Source organism: Eurypyga helias, unplaced genomic scaffold (genome assembly GCF_000690775.1).
Source record: "Eurypyga helias isolate BGI_N326 unplaced genomic scaffold, ASM69077v1 scaffold20293, whole genome shotgun sequence".
NCBI lineage: Eukaryota > Metazoa > Chordata > Aves > Eurypygiformes > Eurypygidae > Eurypyga > Eurypyga helias.
This window is the reverse complement of record NW_010243555.1, coordinates 9,330-27,532: the sequence shown is the minus strand read 5'-3', so window position 1 is coordinate 27,532 and position 18,203 is coordinate 9,330. Positions and strand designations below refer to the sequence as shown.

Here is an 18,203-nt window from a genome sequence, read left to right as displayed (position 1 = left end):
AAGGTAAGTGACACTGTTAGCATTGCTCAGGGCGTCTGCGGGGCTGAATTTAGAAGCAGCGCAGAGTCAGGCTGAAGCCCTGGTTTCCGCAGCAGCTATGAGCCATGGCTCTGTGAGGACCCTCCAGGCTCTACTACTGGCATGTTTCTCTGCTGACCTGGTGGAAAAACTCTCCAGTAAGTGAGAGGGAATTTAGGTGAGCTGGTGTCTCTGGGAAGGTGGTTGAAGGGAGTTAGAGCCACTTACCTGTTTCTCACTAGGAGCTAATGCTCCAGTCTCTTCCTGCACGTGGGGACACATGATGCTGCCTGTCACCCGGGCAGGAAAACAGAGTTCTACAGTGCTTCAGTGTGATGTTGGGGGCAAAAGGATGGAGTGTGAGTGTTTCTCTGGCTTTAATTAAAAAGAAACCATACGACAGGCTTCTGGTGAATGGCTTTTGTTAGCTGTTCATGTGTGCACTTACCCTGTGTTTGAAAACAACAGCTTGTACCTGGCAGCATTCAGGTTCTTCTCTTACTTGTGTGCTTTGGATGTGCTGAGAATAAACTGTAGAGCCCTGCCAGGTGAAGGGATGCAGAGGGAATTAACAGACCTATTTTCAATGCCTTTGATTTTATTTTTCCTGTTCTTGCAGAGGGGCAATATACAGTGGAGTATTATTTGTCTGTGTGTATAAAAATGCACGTGTACTCAGAACCACTAACACCTCTTTCTCCTTTTTGCAGGCTGGAATTGAGCTCTGGAAAAACAAAGTGCAGCTTGGAGCATGTGGCCTGAGGATTGCCTTGCAAAGCCAGGGGTAGGGACTCACTGGTTCTGTTGGCTGCTTGGACGTAGATGAGCTATCAGGACAAGTGCCTTTGTTCTCAAGTGAAGAGAAACCTTTATTTGTCAAATGCAGATGTAGATGGTTCTATAGCAAGAGCACCTCTGTGGCTTAGAGACACTGGGCTGGAAATTTGACTAAGGTGCATATTTTCCTGAGCTATGAGGCTATACTAAACTTTTCTTTGGGTCCTTTAGCACACTAACTTTCTACAGAACCCAGCACAGATCTGAGGAGACATTATATAGTCAACAGCAACAGACTTTTTTCCCTTTTCTTGCAGGTGGTAGCTAAGAAGTAAGCAGGATGCCCCCAGGCCTTTACTGCCCTATGGAATTCTGGTCCAAGGAGGAAAACCAAAACATTCAGGTGGACTTTCTGCTGCCCACAGGCATATACTTAAACCTCTCCGTGCCCTGCAATGCCAGCTTGGGCACCATCAAGCAGGTAACAGCCTTGTTCCACCGTCTTATCTGCCGTTCCTGGAACAGGGAGTCTATTCTTGGGGAACACCAGGGAAAATGTGTTGAGTTGTAACTCTGTGCAAGTTGGGTTTCTTCTGCATTGCTCTGAGTCAGTTCCTTGTGACTCACTGTGAGAGCCCCTCCTTTGTGGCAGCCTCTGCAGTCCACTAAACCCACATCTAGATGCTGAAAATGCCAGTGACCAACGGGTGCTGGTGCCACTAGGGTCAGCCTCGATTCTCTGGCTACTTGTCCGACCTTGGGCTGAGAATTAAAGCAACTATGGAGTGAGGGCAGATTTGAGCTGGCCACGCAGGGCTCGTGGTCTGTGTGTTGAATTACTGCTCACCTGACCCAGCCAGTCCCCACACTGGATTTTTCATTCTGAAAGCTCTTGTGTATGCATGTGCAAGTTAGAGAGGTCACCCCCGAACAGTCAGATACGAATGCCAGACTGGCTCGATGTATTCAGGATGCCAGCCCAGCCTTCTCTTGCCTCGCCAAAAGTGGATACTAGAAATTGGGAATGGGAATGATTCTTAGTGCTTCATTTGAGGAATACAATGCTGTAGTGAAACCACGTGTAAATGCAATGTAGCTGCTCCCTTGTTTCCCTGGGCAGGAAGTAAGGTCGGGGGGAGCGAAGGAGAGCAGTGGAGAAGGGTTTCTCTGCAGCAGCAACCTGGCCTAGATGAGTCACAGATCACAAGGGACAGAAGCACAGTGCCAGATTATTCCAAGTTTTCTTATGCTGCAGTTTTCAGGTTAAAAAACCCACACCAGCCAAACCCTCTGGAAGTAGAGCTGATGGGTTCCAGATGTCGAGTGACAAGTCTGTGATTTACAGCCGGGGGCACGCTGGAGCAGACCCGAGGCCCATCTATTCCCGAGTTTTGGCTCCTATGGAAGGCACTCAGGATGAGCTTGAAGAAAGGGAATATGAACAGTCGTGTGGTAGTGCCATACACTGGGAGCGAAGGATCTTTGGGAAGTGGGTAGTGAAGGCTTCCGAGTTTTTGGCTCTTGTCACAGATTTCGCGTTACTGGGAGGAAGTTACTTGACCCAATTTTGCTTCCAGTGGGAGCAATACCTGTATTTCACAGGGCTCGCAGTCAGCAGGTATTTACTATGAGGTATTCAGGTGGGGGTTATTTAAATAGTCAGGATCAGGGATTTACTTTGCCTGAAACAAATGGCAAGCCCAAAAAAAGGACGTCAGTTAAAGGCACTTGCAAACACATTTGCTCAGCAGTTCAGCACGAGTTGGAGCCACCAGACTTGGCTGAAAAGCAGCCTGTGATTACAGGTCCAGGGATGCTGTAGGGAGGTTTGGCTGTGCGTTCCCTTGGCTAAACGGTGTACCTCGGGAGCGTGAGGTCACGGGGTGACAGAGGAGCCGAGGTTCCGGTGGTGCAATGGTAGTTTCACCCTGCTGTTGGTCTGGCCCAGGTGGTGTGGAAGCATGCTCAGTACGAGCCACTGTTCCACATGCTCAGTGATCCCGAGGCCTATGTCTTCACGTGCATCAATCAGACAGCAGAACAGCAAGAGCTGGAGGATGAGCAGCGGCGCCTTTGTGACATCCAGCCCTTCCTACCGGTGCTGCGGCTCGTGGCTCGGGAAGGCGACCGAGTCAAGAAGGTCATTAACTCCCAGATCAGCCTGCTCATTGGAAAAGGTCAGTCCCCGCAGCGTTGTTCTCTGTGGGGGTGTTGGCTGCAGGTGAAACACCCTTCTGTCCCAAACAGCCTGGCTGTGTATGGAACAGCGATGGGGCCCTGCGTATAGAGGAGATTTCTTGCAAGTTTGGTGGGAGTGGTAAGGGAACAGGGAGCGTGCAGATCCAAGAAGAGTGATCCTTCCTGCTGGCAGACGGCTGCAGTAATTGGGTCGGTGCAGAAAATAGTAGTAAATAAGTGATTATTGGTAGCTTGGCTGACTCTTCTCCTTTTGGCCAAGCATTAAGCATGTGCTTAGGAAGACTGTTTCACAGAGACTTATTGAAGGATGATTTCCCCCATTGGGTGCAGATGCTTATTCTGCTTTTCTCTCTCTCTGTCCACTTAGGTTTGCATGAGTTTGACTCTGTGCAGGATCCAGAGGTGAATGATTTCCGCACCAAAATGTGCCAGTTCTGTGAGGAGAGGGCAGCAAAGCGGCAGCAGCTCAGCTGGGCAGCTTGGATGGAGTACAACTTCCCCTTGCAGCTGGAGCCCATGGCCAAAGGCCTGGGGACTGGTCCTCTACATACCTCCACCAAGAACATTTTTGTCAACGTCAAGTTTCAGTCTGGCGGGGTAAAGCACAAACTTCTCTGTGACAATGTTCGTCTGGTTTGTGCTTCCCCTTTGGGAACCTCTGGGCATTTGGGGACAGAATAATGTGTGTGTGGACAGTGTTTCCATGTGTTCAGTGTTCATCTTCATTCTCCAGATTCCTTTGCCTCTGGAGGTGGTTGGGAGGGAGACTCTGAGCCTCCAACCAAGGAAGCTGCTCCCCTTCCCGAACATGCGTTGGGTGTACTGGTTAGCTCGTAGCTGAGGTTGCTGCATGCACATGTGGTAGAAAACTTTTTGGTTTTGCGTAGGAGAGGAGCACATTTCCTGCTGAAGCCCAAGAGCCTGTTCAGCTCGTGCTCAGCATACCCTGCTTGCAGGCATCGGTTTGTGTTACCTGTAGGCCCCTGTTCTTGCCTGCTACCCTTGGTTAATGTGATTTTTGCATGTTGTGCCTGGGCATGAAGCAGGAGCCACCACCATGGAAGAAGGGCCTTCCAGAGCACTGTGTTTGAGCATGGTGACCCTAGCCACCCTCTGCCTTGCTGGTGGAATGACAGCAGGAAGATTTTTCATGACTAGCAACCACATGAACTGGTGATTCTGCTTAAACTGGAATTGACGTTCCTCATTTCCAGCCTGCGCTTGCGCTGCTAAAACACGCTCCTGCCCAGTTTGGCAGACATCCCGACTTACTTGCTAACGCACGTGTCTGTATGAATCTGCCTTCCCATCCTCCTGTGTGTTGTCAGCAGCAGCAGTGGTGTTGCCTATCCGCCGAGCTACTGCTGCTCCTTGGACTGAGTTCTGCCCTTTGCTGCTGTTTGACAGTGTGTGCTCTGTTGTTGGGATTGCAGGAGAGCTTCACTTTCCAGATCTCCCCAGAGGAGTTCCCCGTCACATTAATGAACTATGCTATCAAGAAGCAGGCTACGGTCTTCCGCCATGAGACACTGGAGAACCCTGAGGACTACACCCTGCAGGTCAATGGGAAATATGAATATCTCTATGGAAACTACCCTCTGTACCAGTTCCAGGTGAGCCTTTTGCCTTGCTTTATCCATCAGTCTGTTCCCAGATGGCCTCCTCTTGCTGGGAGGGTGGATTGAGACGTGTTATCCTCCATCAAGGAGGTAATGCTGTTTACAGGAATGCAAAACATCAGTGGCATGACCTGGATGCTACTTAGGGCGAGGGATAATTCCAGCAACCTAACAGGGCTTTTATGGTTTTGGCAGCTGGTGATCTAAACCCGTCCCTGGATACCAAGTGCTGTGTAAATGCATTTAAAGATTATAGTTCTGTAAATGTGTGTTAGCTTGCATGGGCGGCTGCGGGTTTTCTTCCTGAAAATCGGGCAAGTAATCCTGTATCCAGTGTTCCCCTGGCAGGGCAAACAGCTGTTGCAAGTGCTGAATCCTTCCGTGTTTTCCCTTAATGCAGCCATTTGAGTCAGTTGATGAAATGCCAGCTATGAAAGACACTTCATATTCTCAGTTCTGGCAACATGACTCCAGGGAGTTGCAGGTTTATAAAGCAAGAGGAGATAAATTAAGACTGAATTTTGATTGTTGCTGTGTCCTTATTCCTTCCACCTATCTCTGCTGACAGAGATAGGTGGAAGGAATCTTCCACCAAAGATTTTGACAGTTCTGACAATCTTCCACCAAAGAAATCTGACAGTTCTGATTTGCTTGGCTGCTCTTGCCTTCCTGCTTCTCTTTCATCCGTGCTGACTCTGTCGTCCCTTTGCAGTACATTCGCAGCTGCCTGCACCGAGGCCTGACGCCACATCTGACCATGGTACACTCTTCCACTATCCTTGCTATGAGAGACGAGCAAACCAACTGTATTGCCAGCCCCCCGAAGATGGCTGCCAAGCCTCCCCCGCTCCCTAAGAAAAAGGTAAAAGGTCACAGTGACCCAGCGTGGTCACCTTCAACCCATCCATTGAGGGAGATGCTGATCTTGTCTGGGAACAGCAGCTGGTTCTCCCTGCCTCTCTTGGGATGGGTTCCTAGCTGGGAATTTCCCGTCAGCCTTCCAGCTCCCTCCACAACTTCCCTGCTTGTCACAGATCTCATGCTGCCCAAGTGATATCAGGAAGAAATTCTTCACAGAGAGGGTGGGGAGGCACTGGAACAGGTTGCCCAGAGATGCTGTGGATGCCCCATCCCTGGAAGTGTCCAAGGCCAGGCTGGATGAGGCTTGGAGCAACCTGGTCTAGTGGAAGGTGTCCCTGCCCATGGCAGGGGGGTTGGAATGAGATGGGCTTTAAGGTCCCTTCCACCCCAAACCAGTCTGTGATTCTGTGATTCTAAGTGCAATGCATGTGCTCTTGTTGGAGCATAAAGCATGTGATGAGAGGTGAGGTCTGGCACTGGCTTGAGAATTCCTTGCTGCATCGATTTCTGATCGGGACCCTTTTCTCTTTCTAGCCAAACTACGGCTCTCTCTGGTCCTTAGAGCAGTCTTTCTACATTGAGCTGGTGCAAGGCAGCAAGGTCAATGCAGATGAGAGAATGAAGGTAGGTACTGACTCCGTTTGGGGGTTCGGTTTTGTGTTTTGGCTTTCACAGTTGCATCTGTCTTGTTTGTGTGGTGAGGGGTGAGGAAAGCAGAGGCCGTGGTCCTCCATTATCCTGCACCTGGGTCAGGGCAATCCCAGCACAAGGACAGGCTGGGTGGAGAGTGGATAGAGAGCAGCTCCGAGGAGAAGGACTTGGGGGGATGAAAAGCTGAACATGAGCCAGCCGTGTGCGCTGGCAGCCCAGAAAGCCAACCGTATCCTGGGCTGGATCCAGAGAAGTGTGGCCAGCAGGTCGAGGGAGGGGATTCTCCTGGGCTGGGGAGAATTTTGAGGGCTCCAGTGCATCCAGCTCTGGAGCCCTCAAAATAAGAAGGATGTCGACCGGTTGGAGCGAGTCCAGAGGAGGCCACAAAGATGCTCGGAGGTCTGGAGCCACTCAGAGCATCTTTCCCTGAGAGGGTGGGGAGGCACTGGGACAGGTTGCCCAGAGAAGCTGTGGATGCCCCATCCCTGGAAGTGTCCAAGGCCAGGCTGGATGAGGCTTGGAGCAACCTGGTCTGGTGGAAGGTGTCCCTGCCCATGGCAGGGGGGTTGGAACTGGATGATCTTTAAGGTCCCTTCCAACCCAAACCAGTCTGTGATTCTGTGACTGTTTCATTCAGCCTTTGGGCAGTTGCTCAGCTGCAGCACACAGGAAGGGGAAGGGAACTCGCTAACCAGCAGCCAACCAGCAGCCCAGCAGCAGCCCAGTGCATTCTTGGAAACACTGCCCTGCAGAAGTTTCTGGGTAGCAAACAGAGCTGCTGCCCTGTGGTGATACTGCCCCCTTATCGTGTGAAGGGGCCGGGAAATCTGCAAAAAGCAGAGGAGGGGAAATTCTCTGAGAAGAGAGGATGGTGGGAGGGGTGGTGACTGGTAAAGCAACGGAGAACATAATGCAGCAAAGGCCTGGGATTTGCAAAAGGAGGTTGCCATGAAGAGAGCAGGCAAATGAGGACAAGGGGAATGGCTGCTCCTTGGGGAGGGAAGGGAACAAGGCAAGAGTATATCTCACAGTCAGGTGCTCTGCAGGGCAAGGCTTTACAAAGAAACAGGCAATTAAATAGTTATTTTTTTCCTGCCCAGTGCCCCATCATTAGCAGGGACCTTCTCCTGGGGGGGATTCCTGTGATTCAGACCGGCAAACCTGCGTCTGGAGACAGCTCACGGCTGGCACTGCCCTGCACGCCTGTTGTGGGGCTCGGCTCTTCGCCAGGGCCCTTCTCCCGTAACGCTGAGCTGCCCCCTCTTTGGCACAAGCACGTGCTCAGCTCCTGCTGCCTGCCCTGCTTTTTCAGCAGGTTCTCGAGCTTTTGCAGCGTCTCGGTGGGCAAGGTTTGAGGAATATTTATGTTGCCTGGCTTCACAGGATGAAACCTGTAATACTCTCACCAGTGGATTACCCAAGCATTGTGCAATGATTAAGCAGCTCTTGCAAGTCTGCATGAAGTGAAAAGATAACAGTGCCCTTACTGAAGTTCAGTAAAGAGGAAGATTTAAGGATCTTACTGTCTTAGTGGATCAGGAAAGAGACAGGAGTAGGGCGTCCTGTTCAGGGGAGTGGATGCCCTGATCCTTTCCTCTTCTAACCAAGTGTCTTCAGCAAACAGGCCAAGTCCCTGTGGATCCATGGCATTCTCTCATTTGTCTTTCCCTCAGCTGGTGGTGCAAGCAGGTCTCTTCCATGGCAATGAGATGCTGTGCAAGACAGTGTCAAGCTCTGAAGTGAATGTGTGCTCAGAGCCAGTGTGGAAGCAGAGGCTGGATTTTGATATCAACATCTGCGATCTTCCCCGTATGGCGCGGCTCTGCTTTGCCCTCTATGCTGTCATCGAGAAAGCAAAGAAGGCGCGTTCCACCAAGAAGAAGTCCAAGAAAGCTGTAAGTACAGCCAGTGTGGGACTGAGCGAGACTTCCCAGCGCTGGCGGGCGCAGGACACCTTCCTGCCCTTGGCCCTCAAAAGGCTTTATTAATATAAGAGCTTACAGAGTGATGGCCAGTAACTTCTTCAACAGGAACAGGAAACTGAGGACTGGCTGCCTGTAAGGAAGGTTGTTTAATTGTATTTTCTTGTCCATTGAGAAACATACCCAGCTTCGGAACGCACATAAAGAGGAATCGTGTGTTAGTGTCTCCGTTTTGCTGTTCCACAACTTCCTTGTTTTGTAGTTAAGGTTAAACCATTTTCAGTGCTGCATCTTCTTTCTAGTAAGGTCTTTCATACAAATCCCTCACGGAGCAAATTAACAGCTAAAAAGGGTGAAGAAAATGAGGAATGTGAACACTGGTTACCGCAAAGGTTTAGGTGAGGTAAAATGAAAGTGCGGAATCTTCAGTGTTACTGTTCAGATGCTGCAAACTTTGGGAGCTCTTGTTTTGAGCCCCTGAATCAAAGATTTAGTGATGTTTCTCGCTTTTCACACCTCTGTTCAAAAACTGCTAGTCCCTTAATAATTCAGTAGCTGAAGGTAGGTCTACGTGCAGTCTGTAGTTGAAGTGCTGGTTTCCCAGTGTTGTAACGTAAGCACGATGCCTCTAGCTCTTTGCACGTGTAGAGTTCTTTATGAGCAAGAAACGCACCTATTTCTCTGCAAATTACTGTTTGTGCAGCCATAGAAACACTGTTACCATGCTTTGATTAGTCATGCCACCTTTACTAGAGTGCAGGGAAATGAGGGACTGATAAATGCGATCGCGGAAGATTCTAGTCTCGGTTCTGCCAGCTCCGTTTGAGTGCTGGGAGGTTCACTGAGCTTTGCTGTCTTGTCAGCAGTGGGGTTCTCAGGGTTACAGTGCATTAATGTCTGGGGAGCAGCAGGCAACCCCTGAGTCCTGCTTGTGTCGACCAATTTCAGGGTTGGAGACTTCAGACTGGAAACATCGTGAGGCCAGGACCAGGATCAACAGTTTTATTGTTGTTTTTTTGGTCTTTTTACTTCATAATAACAGAAATTCAACTCCTCCTAGACGCTTATGTTAAACAGAATATCTGATTCATCCACAGGCTGCACATTTGTGGTCACACTGGAACAGTTTTTAGTCCTGAAGCAGTCAGAAGGAAATCTTGCTATTCTGAGGGACAAAACAAAACCGGCCTGGTTAGCGGGGCTGTGAGGAGGATCTTGTTCATGTGTCTTCCGGTGCTGGGGAAAGGTGGATGCCTTCTGGGGAGCTCTGAATGTAAAATCACAGTATTTGCTGGAGCTGAGCTCTGCAGAAATGGTTAGCTGCAGCGCTGAGTGAAGTGCCCAGCTCCCATTTAAAATGATTGGTAAGAGGAGGTTACAGTCAGAGTGCACCCTGATTTTTGGTCTTGATTAATAATCTTTTTGCTCGCTTTGCTTACAGCACTCGGGTTGATTACATGCATGTTGTTTCTCTATGCAGACTGTCCAGGGCAGATAGGTGGGACTAAATCATTTACTACCACAAAAACAGGCGTGCTTGCAGACTGGGATGAGTCAGATGGTTAATGTCACCCAGAGGGTTGGCTTTCAGTGTTTCTGTAAATCATGCAGGAGATATTTCTGTCCTTACAACGCTGAATCGTTGCTTTGCTGGACCTTATCCACCAGAAATCTTGCTTTGTGTTTTGGCAGGCTCTGGGTTGTGGTTCGATGTCATTTACTCTGTTAGAGAAGGTTGTGGCTGGTGTTTTGTTTGGCTTTTCCCTGTGATTTAGAAGCTGATGTCTCAGATAGGATTTTACTGAAGTTATTTAGTCTCATCAAATCAACTCAAAGGTTTATGAGAGGCCACTTGGAAGTGATTAATTTTGTGGCATTAAGGGAAAATGCTGACATTGCTACCTCCACCGAGTCTGGGGTGAGCCTCATACATTCTCTAGAATGTCTTAGTGGAACATGAACTTGTCTCACTGTGGTTCCCCTCGAATAATGCACTGTTGGTGGGTGCATCGCAGTAGAATTTTGCCTCACAGCTTCCTTGCAAGTCAGTTTAAGTGTCTGCTTAAGCCGTGGTGTTTTCTGAGCAGCTGAGTGAAACACTGGTGTTGCTGAAACTGCTCTATGAAGTCAACTGTTCCGTTTGGGGAGCCTGACTGCAGGAAATCTTAGGTCACTTGTGGAATAGATGTGTCTTCTCGGGTGGCAGGGAACTGGTTCAGAGCAGGGAGGCAGGTTCTCTTTCCTGCTCCAGGTCGCTGTACTTGCTGGAGTCGCCCACCTCCAAAATGGGCTTGTCTCATTTTGAGACAAGGGTCTGGGTTGGGCTTGTGGGTGTTATTTTGGGGGGTGTGGGGGGGGATTGGCAGTGGAAAGTTTGATTTCTATAGATAGTGGTTATTGTGGTACAAAGGAGCCAAGCTTTTTCTTCCCATTATCAGATAGATCTAGCATTCTTTGCCTAGTTTCCTGAAGTCATCCTAACTCTGTGTTCCCTGTTTTCCAAGTCTTCTCCCTCCCCTCAAACTGTGAAACGTATGAAGTGTATGTGTCATAGCTCCTTCCAATATCATTGAGTGTTGACTTGCAAGGCCTTACCGGAAACTTAGAGATACTTCAGCTATGAGAGTGATGAAGTTTTAGACATATTTGTGGGTAGCGTTGGTGCCATTTGGCACTACGCAAAACCCCAGAGGTTTTGGCAAATACCTGAATTTGATGCCACCTTGCCATTTTAGGAGAACTTAAAAAGTAAGCAGACAGGCATGGCCACCTGGGCTGGTTTGTTCTTTACAGCAGCTCTTTGGTGAGGGTGTGCCTACATACTCTGGAATGGGATGTTATCCAGATGGGGAAGGACCCAAACGAGCTGCTTGCTTTGCTTTGCAGGACTGCCCAATCGCCTGGGTGAACGTCATGCTCTTTGACTACAAGGACCAGCTGAAAACAGGGGAGTGCTGCTTGCACATGTGGTCCTCCTTTCCAGGTATGTCAGGAGAGAAGCGCTACGGTAGTGTTTCACGTATTTAATCTCCAGCACAAAGAGAGGAGACTGTGTTCTGCTTTGCTGTCCAGTAGTTGCAGGAGGGACCATAATAGTTCAGACTAGCAGACCCGGGTACGTTTACTGCTCGGTATTGTAGGCCCTTGGGGGACCTACAAGGAAGCTGGGGGGGACTTTTTGCAAGGGCCTGTAGTGACAGGACAAGAGGGAATGGGGTTAATTTGAAAGTGGGGAGGTTTAGATTGGATATCAGGAAGAAGTTCTTCCCGGAGAGGGTGGGGAGGCACTGGGACAGGTTGCCCAGAGAAGCTGTGGATGCCCCATCCCTGGAAGTGTCCAAGGCCAGGCTGGATGAGGCTTGGAGCAACCTGGTCTAGTGGAAGGTGTCCCTGCCCATGGCAGGGGGGGTGGAACTAGATGATCTTTAAGGTCCCTTCCAACCCAAATTGTTCTATGATTCTATGATTTTAAGATGAAGGCCTTGTTTTGCATGGCGTCGCACGTACGATATGAGGTGACTGCTGTCCTAAAGACTTCCTGTAAATTTTGCTTGTGAGCTGCTCAGGGCCAGGCGGTGGCCAGTGATAGAGCTGGACGCAGCCTGTGCTCTGCTGTCTGCACCAAAGCGTCAGAAGATGCGTTCATGTATGTACTTTGCTTTTCAGATGAGAAAGGGGAACTTCTGAACCCCATGGGCACGGTGCAGTGCAATCCCAACACAGAAAGTGCAGCAGCCTTGGTCATCTGCTTCCCCAGTGTTGCATCGCATCCTGTGTATTACCCGTCATTCGAGCAGGTAGGGGACACGGACACTTTCCTGGGGAGACCTCGAAATTGTAGCTTTGCTGGTGCAGGAGCATCTAGTGTCACTGTCCCTTGGGCAGCTGTTAAGAGGGACTAGGTGCAAGCAGACTTGATGAATAGATATTGTTAATTGAAAATCTGACTTTTTCTCTTAACTAATGCACTGTTGAGTGAATGCTTTTCCAAGCTGTGAATTACTGAGGATAAGCATTTTTTTGGGGGGTTTAAAAAATGGGTTTAAAACTGAGCTGCCTTTAAACTGCAGGCAGCATCAGGCTCTATAGGAAGGAAGAGGAATAAAAGGGGAAATGAGTGAAAGTAGACAGCTTCCTCCTGTTCAGCACGGAACAGTAACATGCTGTGCCGCATGGGGATTTTCCATCTGTCACTGCAACTGGCCAGGCACTTAAAGTGGAAGAGAAGTGTGCCCGTTACAGGAAAGAAAGATCTGCTCTGCCAAGGACATATCTGCTCCCCCATGATGCGTGTTCTGGCTCGGGAGCTTTAACACATTGTGCCGAGGTGGCTTGCACCGTGCTGTGTGCTTGGAAATGCACGGCAGTCCTAAGAATCTGGAATGGCTCCTGTTAGCCTGGAGCTCGGCAGTCCGGAGGCCCTGTTCACAAACTGTATGGGTGTGCAGATGTGCCCTTTTTGGGAAAAAGACTCTTCCCTTCATTGTGGTTACTACCAGGGAAGGACCTCTGTGGGCACTAAGGTTACACCTCTGAGCAGAGGGGCTGTGGGAAGCAACTCGCTTCTCCGGAGCTGGCAAGTGACTAATGCAGCATAAATGCCTGCAGTGGTGGTAAGCTAGAAGTACAGAGGGAATGAGGAGCCTTTCTCAGTCTCTTTATTTGTGTCCCAGCTGTTGGAGTTGGGGAGGAATGGAGAACAACCCCGTGCTACACTAGAAGATCCTGAGGAGGTGAGTCTGCTGGCATCAGTTTTTGAGCTACATGCAGGCTATGTGCAAGCCGGGTTTCATAGATCAAGTTATATGTTTCCACCTTACCCCAGCCAGCCTTTTTCACCAAACTGGGTCGTGCCCCAGTTCTGCAGCGTCCCTCCGGGTAGAGACTGAGCCCTCTGTATGCTCTTTCCTGTGATTCCCATGAGCAGAAGCTGCAGCTAAAGGAGATACTGGAGCGGAGGAACCACACTGAACTGTATGAGCATGAGAAAGACTTGGTGTGGAAGATGAGGTACGATATCCGTGACCAGTACCCACAAGCTTTGGCAAAGCTGCTCATCATCACCAAATGGAACAAGCACGAAGATGTTGCCCAGGTGAGGATTCTGCATTTGGCAGCCAGGGCTCCCTTTCGGATCCACCTTTCAGTGCCCACATTCCTGTGGTGTTTGGGAGCCCAGCTTAGCAGGGGATGTTTCGCAGTGCCCCTGTATAGGTAGGTTTGGCATCGCTAGGGCTGAGGAAGATTTTGTGTTTTCAACCAGTCTGTGTGAACATATGCTGAGTGGTGTCCAGCTGGGCTGAGGTCTGGCTCTTCTGGGCTCTCTTTGGCTCTGTGCACTGTCCCAGACTCATGGAATCACAGGATGGTTTGGGTTGGAAGGGACCTTAAAAACTATCTAGTGAATCTCTTCCACGGAGTACATGAGATGCTAGAGATGATCTCTGTGCTCCTCATCCCGCCTTACTTCAAAAGCTTTGACAGGACATTCTAAGGGTCCCTTTCTAGTCTACATTATTATTGTTCAGAAAAGTGCTTTTCCCAAAGAACTTATTCCACTAACTGTGGTACAGCAAATGTAGCCTTGCCATGGCCTTGGATAGCTCCTGCTATCAGCCTTCCTAGAATGTTTGGACTGATGGATTCTGACCCTGGTGTCTGCAAACTTGCTCTGAGGCATCTATAAATAGTGATTAAGACAGAGGTTTTACCCCACACACACAAAACAGCTGCTCTTCCATTAGCAGAATTTTAGATTTTTATCCATTGTCATAAAAACCTTGTTCCTTTTTCTGCTTCCCCTCCCCCAATAGATGATTTCCCTGCTTCAGACCTGGCCAGAGCTGCCTGTCCTGAATGCATTGGAGCTGCTGGATTTTAGTTTTCCTGACCGTTACGTTGGTTCCTTTGCTATCAACTCATTAAAGAAGCTGACGTAAGTGTTCATCACAAGGGATACGTGGAGCCCCTTCTATTTACGTTTAGGGCTGCTGAGGGGGATTGTGAACAAGGCTGGCACTCTTGCCTTTACAGTTTTGCCAATAGACTTGTTGCAGTAAATCTAAGATTCTCTTTTATCTTTCCACAGAGATCATGAGTTGTTCCAATACCTGCTACAGCTTGTCCAGGTGCTTAAGTATGAATCCTACTTAGACTGTGAATTAACCAAGTTCCTGCTGGACAGGGCATTATCCAACCGCAAGATTGGCCACTTCCTCTTCTGGCATCTGAGGTAAACAGCAGATGGTTTAGGCTTTTTCTCAATAATCACGTGAAACCAGCATTTACTGGTTTTGTCATTGCTCTGTGAAGTGAGACAGCAAGCACCTCTCTAGGCAGAGATGCCAGGGTATTTATTTGAAGACTGTTGGCTGTCCTTTAACTGCTGTTAAAACTAACATCAGATCATTAGTGGGATCTTCTTGCTGTGTTTACCAAAACCCAGGAACTGCTGCTTTTCACTTGGGACACTGGATAAGGATTATTCCAGGAGGACACACAATCTTTTTTTCTTTCCTTGTTATGTTTGATGGTGGTGGTGTTTGGCCTGGGTTCTTTTTTCAGAATGTGTATATACCCGCATGCCTGTGAGTTGAAATTTCCTTTGGACACCTCTGGCCACCTGCCAGTTGTGAGCCGTAGGCTCTGAACGCTCCTTGCTCCTTAAGTTGTGTTCTCAACGGAGCGGTTAGCAACGTAGTCACCCAGAAGGTTCTCCTCACTTCAAGTAGTGCTGTTTCTACATCACCACCTGGGATGGGTTAATTATTTCCCCTCCTCAGTACATAGAAAGACTCTGAAGAGCAGCTAATATTCTGCACCCTCCTTTCGCCCCCTGTTCCTTGTGTCTGGCATGATTGGGGAATTAGTCACTCACTGCAGTGAGTGGGAATTGCTTTAACCTCCAGTCTCCCTTAGGTCAGAAATGCATGTTCCTGCAGTTGCCTTGAGGTTTGGCCTGATCCTGGAAGCCTACTGCAGAGGCAGCACCCACCATATGAAAGTTCTGATGAAACAGGTAAAAATTGCTTTTAGTCATAAGACTGACTTCCCTCCTGCTTGGAGCTGGTTCTCAGCTATTACCTTTTCCAACTCAATGTTATCAGTAATCATAATTTTAAAAAAGCCTTTTAACTGCTATATTGGTTTTGGCATATCCTGTGAGGAGCCTGGAGTTCCCCGTCACGTGCCTGCTCATCTCTTACTCACCCGTGCGTGTCCCAGACTACACTATGTGTCTAGAGTGAGTTGAAATGTTCAGAGACCACTGGTGTTAGTAGAGGAGTTGAATGAGTTACCAGTTAGTAGGAGCTGACCACAACTGTCTGATTCAGAGGAGTGCACTGTGGAGATCTTTTTAGTTTTTACAAGAGCCTGTAGTGATAGGACAAGGCGTAATGGGTATAAATTGAAATCAGGGAGGTTTAGATTAGATATCAGGAAGAAATTCTTCCTGGAGAGGGTGGGGAGGCACTGGGACAGGTTGCCCAGAGAAGCTGTGGATGCCCCATCCCTGGAAGTGTCCAAGGCCAGGCTGGATGAGGCTTGGAGCAACCTGGTCTAGTGGAAGGTGTCCCTGCCCATGGCAGGGGGGCTGGAACTAGATGATCTTTAAGGGCCCTTCCAACCCAAACCAGTCTGGGATTCTATGATTCTATGATCGTCCTGCTGCTTACCCACTCCAAACCTCCTGTTATCAAGGATCACTGTACGGAATTTGGTTGTAAGAGATACAACCAAAGCTTACATTTCACAGTGGATTTTAATAGTTTTCAAACTTCCTCCAGGAATTTCCTATTGTTAATCCTGTTCCATCCCTCCCTTTTCCCAGGGAGAAGCACTCAACAAGATGAAATCTCTGAATGAACTTGTGAAAGTGAGTTCTCAGAAAGCCACCAAGCCTCAGACCAAGGAGATGATGCACGTGTGCATGAAGCAGGAAACTTTTCTTGAAGCACTTTCCCACCTCCAGTCCCCCCTGAACCCCAACATTATCCTCACTGAAGTGTGGTAAGGAGGATAGCTGCATCTCTCCGTTTGTGCCGCGGGCTTTGCTCAGCAGTGGAGCCGGGAATCTGGTCACCCCGAGCTCCTCTTTTCCCATAGAAATCATCGGGCCGGTCACTTTTGTAGGTGCTGTTGAATTTGCGGCTCGGCTGGCTGACTTGTTAACAGGTGGAAGCTCTGATGGTCCTGGTTTTGTTTCCTCTAGTGTGGATCAGTGCACCTTTATGGACTCCAAAATGAAGCCTTTATGGATTGTGTTTAGTAATGAAGAGACGGGTGGCGCTGGAGTGGGTATTATCTTTAAAAACGGAGATGGTAAGTCTTTCAAAGACGTGTTTTCATAGGCGTAGTAGTCTCGGGTATTTATTGTGTTGAGCAGGCCTGAATATGGACCATTAAGATGTCGTGTAAATGAGGACCATCAGCATGGGTTTTGACAGTAATCTGGGGATAGAATAAACTTTATATTTCAGTTGCTGCCCTCTGCATTAAGATTTTAGCACGGGAGTATCTGCATACACTTGCACAGCAGAAAGAATCTTGATGTGAGGTGTGAAGGAGCTGCAGAAATCCAAGCTTTGTAGGGAGGGAGTGGCTGCTGCTCACTGTTGTGGCCAGGCAGACGTTGTCTGAAGTGCTGCGTTGAGTACTACAAGACGGGCTTTGGCAAAGTGAGGTAGCACGTACCTCCACTAGCAGCATCGTGGCTGAGCGAAGGTATCTAGTACGGCGGCTTTGGACTATTGCTGCCCTGGTCAACGTGGCTGCGTGCTGATGGTCTTTACAAGCCAGGCCTAGCAAGCGACACGCAGGGCAAAGGCCCCTCGAGCAGCCTGACGTGCAAGAGCACAAGAGGAGGGGAGAACGGGAGGTACTTATGACCCTCATTTCTTTTGCCGTGCTGCACAGATCTTCGCCAGGACATGCTGACTCTGCAGATGATCCAGTTGATGGACATCCTGTGGAAGCAAGAGGGCCTGGACCTGAGGTGAGTAATGTGCACATAGTTGTCCTGCAGCAGTGAGAAATCACGCAGGGAGAGGCTGTTTGTCTGCAAGCGTATTTTGTTCCTGACAGGTCTGGCTAGTGGCCTGTGAGCAGCCGGTAGGTGCTGAGGAGTAGAAGTGGAGAGTAGATACGGAGTAGATACCGTAGACAAGGGGAAGCTTAAAAGTCAACACAACCCAATTCTGGGCAGGATTTCAGTGGAAGGGTTTCTTTCATCTCTGCAGGATGACCCCTTATGGCTGCCTCTCCACAGGAGACAAGACCGGACTGATAGAGGTAGTCATGCATTCAGACACCATTGCCAACATCCAGCTGAACAAGAGCAACATGGTGGCCACGGCAGCCTTCAACAAGGATGCGCTGCTGAACTGGCTGAAGTCCAAGAACCCAGGGTGAGTGGGCTTACCTCGTCCTCAGTGCTGCCTCCTTCCATCCGAGACATGTCCTGTGCTTTACTCCATTGCTTCCTGCCATTCCGCATATTTCCAAGCTGTCCCACAATACCTGCAGCTGCTTCACTGCCTGGCAGGCCGGAAGGCGTCACGTGGATGGGTGCAGTTCTTGGGCAGGAACGGAGGGATCTGGGTTACAGTTTGCAAGCTTTTTTGATCTTCAGGTAGCACTGTCCACAGGCTGGATCCAAGCCTCGATCTTCCCATCGGTCCTGTTACTTTCTCCGGAAACCGGTGGCAGCTGGAGTAATGCCAAAGCTGGGAGGCAAAACAAGCAGCACAGAAGCTGCGTAGCTTGGGGTTTTACTGGGTACAGAAACCCGTGCTGCTCTGATGTAACAGGGCACCAGTGGGAACCATTCTAGGAGCCCGCCTCATCCTTTGGATGTATGGAGATCAGAAATACGTTAATTTAGTTGAGACTAAACCATTTCCCTTGAGATTGTAGACACAACCTTAGCCAGATCTCTCCAATTACAGACAGTTGTTACTGCCGCGAGGTTCTGGGGCGGGAGCGCTGCCTCTGGAGAACACTCCAGCAGCTCAGACATGCGATTCCCCTCCCTTTTCCTGCAGGTTTGCACGGGGGAAGCTAAAAAAGCCAACTTTCCCAGTGTTGAAGTCCTGGTGTTCCATGTAAAATTCTCTTAATTCTCTTTCAATCTTTTTTTTTTTTACCCTCCTTAGTG

The 18,203-nt window shown here is 49.2% G+C and overlaps 1 protein-coding gene across 1 annotated transcript in view; it reads left to right on the top strand.

Moving 5' to 3' along the window:
* Positions 1-724: 724 nt before the first annotated feature.
* The window catches only part of PIK3CD (phosphatidylinositol-4,5-bisphosphate 3-kinase, catalytic subunit delta), a 20,491-nt gene continuing 3,012 nt past the window's right edge, over positions 725-18,203 (top strand). The window contains exons 1-20 of the mRNA XM_010149474.1: positions 725-802; positions 1,113-1,276; positions 2,744-2,972; positions 3,362-3,591; positions 4,428-4,607; positions 5,326-5,475; positions 6,009-6,098; positions 7,799-8,020; positions 10,934-11,030; positions 11,714-11,844; positions 12,721-12,780; positions 12,972-13,142; positions 13,861-13,982; positions 14,136-14,279; positions 14,966-15,065; positions 15,879-16,057; positions 16,260-16,369; positions 16,964-17,042; positions 17,287-17,454; positions 18,202-18,203. The exon at positions 18,202-18,203 is cut by the window's right edge and continues 119 nt beyond it. Of these exons, the coding sequence (XP_010147776.1) occupies positions 1,136-1,276; positions 2,744-2,972; positions 3,362-3,591; positions 4,428-4,607; positions 5,326-5,475; positions 6,009-6,098; positions 7,799-8,020; positions 10,934-11,030; positions 11,714-11,844; positions 12,721-12,780; positions 12,972-13,142; positions 13,861-13,982; positions 14,136-14,279; positions 14,966-15,065; positions 15,879-16,057; positions 16,260-16,369; positions 16,964-17,042; positions 17,287-17,454; positions 18,202-18,203 (2,605 nt within the window). The 5' untranslated portion in view covers positions 725-802; positions 1,113-1,135. The remainder of the gene's footprint in view (positions 803-1,112; positions 1,277-2,743; positions 2,973-3,361; positions 3,592-4,427; positions 4,608-5,325; positions 5,476-6,008; positions 6,099-7,798; positions 8,021-10,933; positions 11,031-11,713; positions 11,845-12,720; positions 12,781-12,971; positions 13,143-13,860; positions 13,983-14,135; positions 14,280-14,965; positions 15,066-15,878; positions 16,058-16,259; positions 16,370-16,963; positions 17,043-17,286; positions 17,455-18,201) is intronic.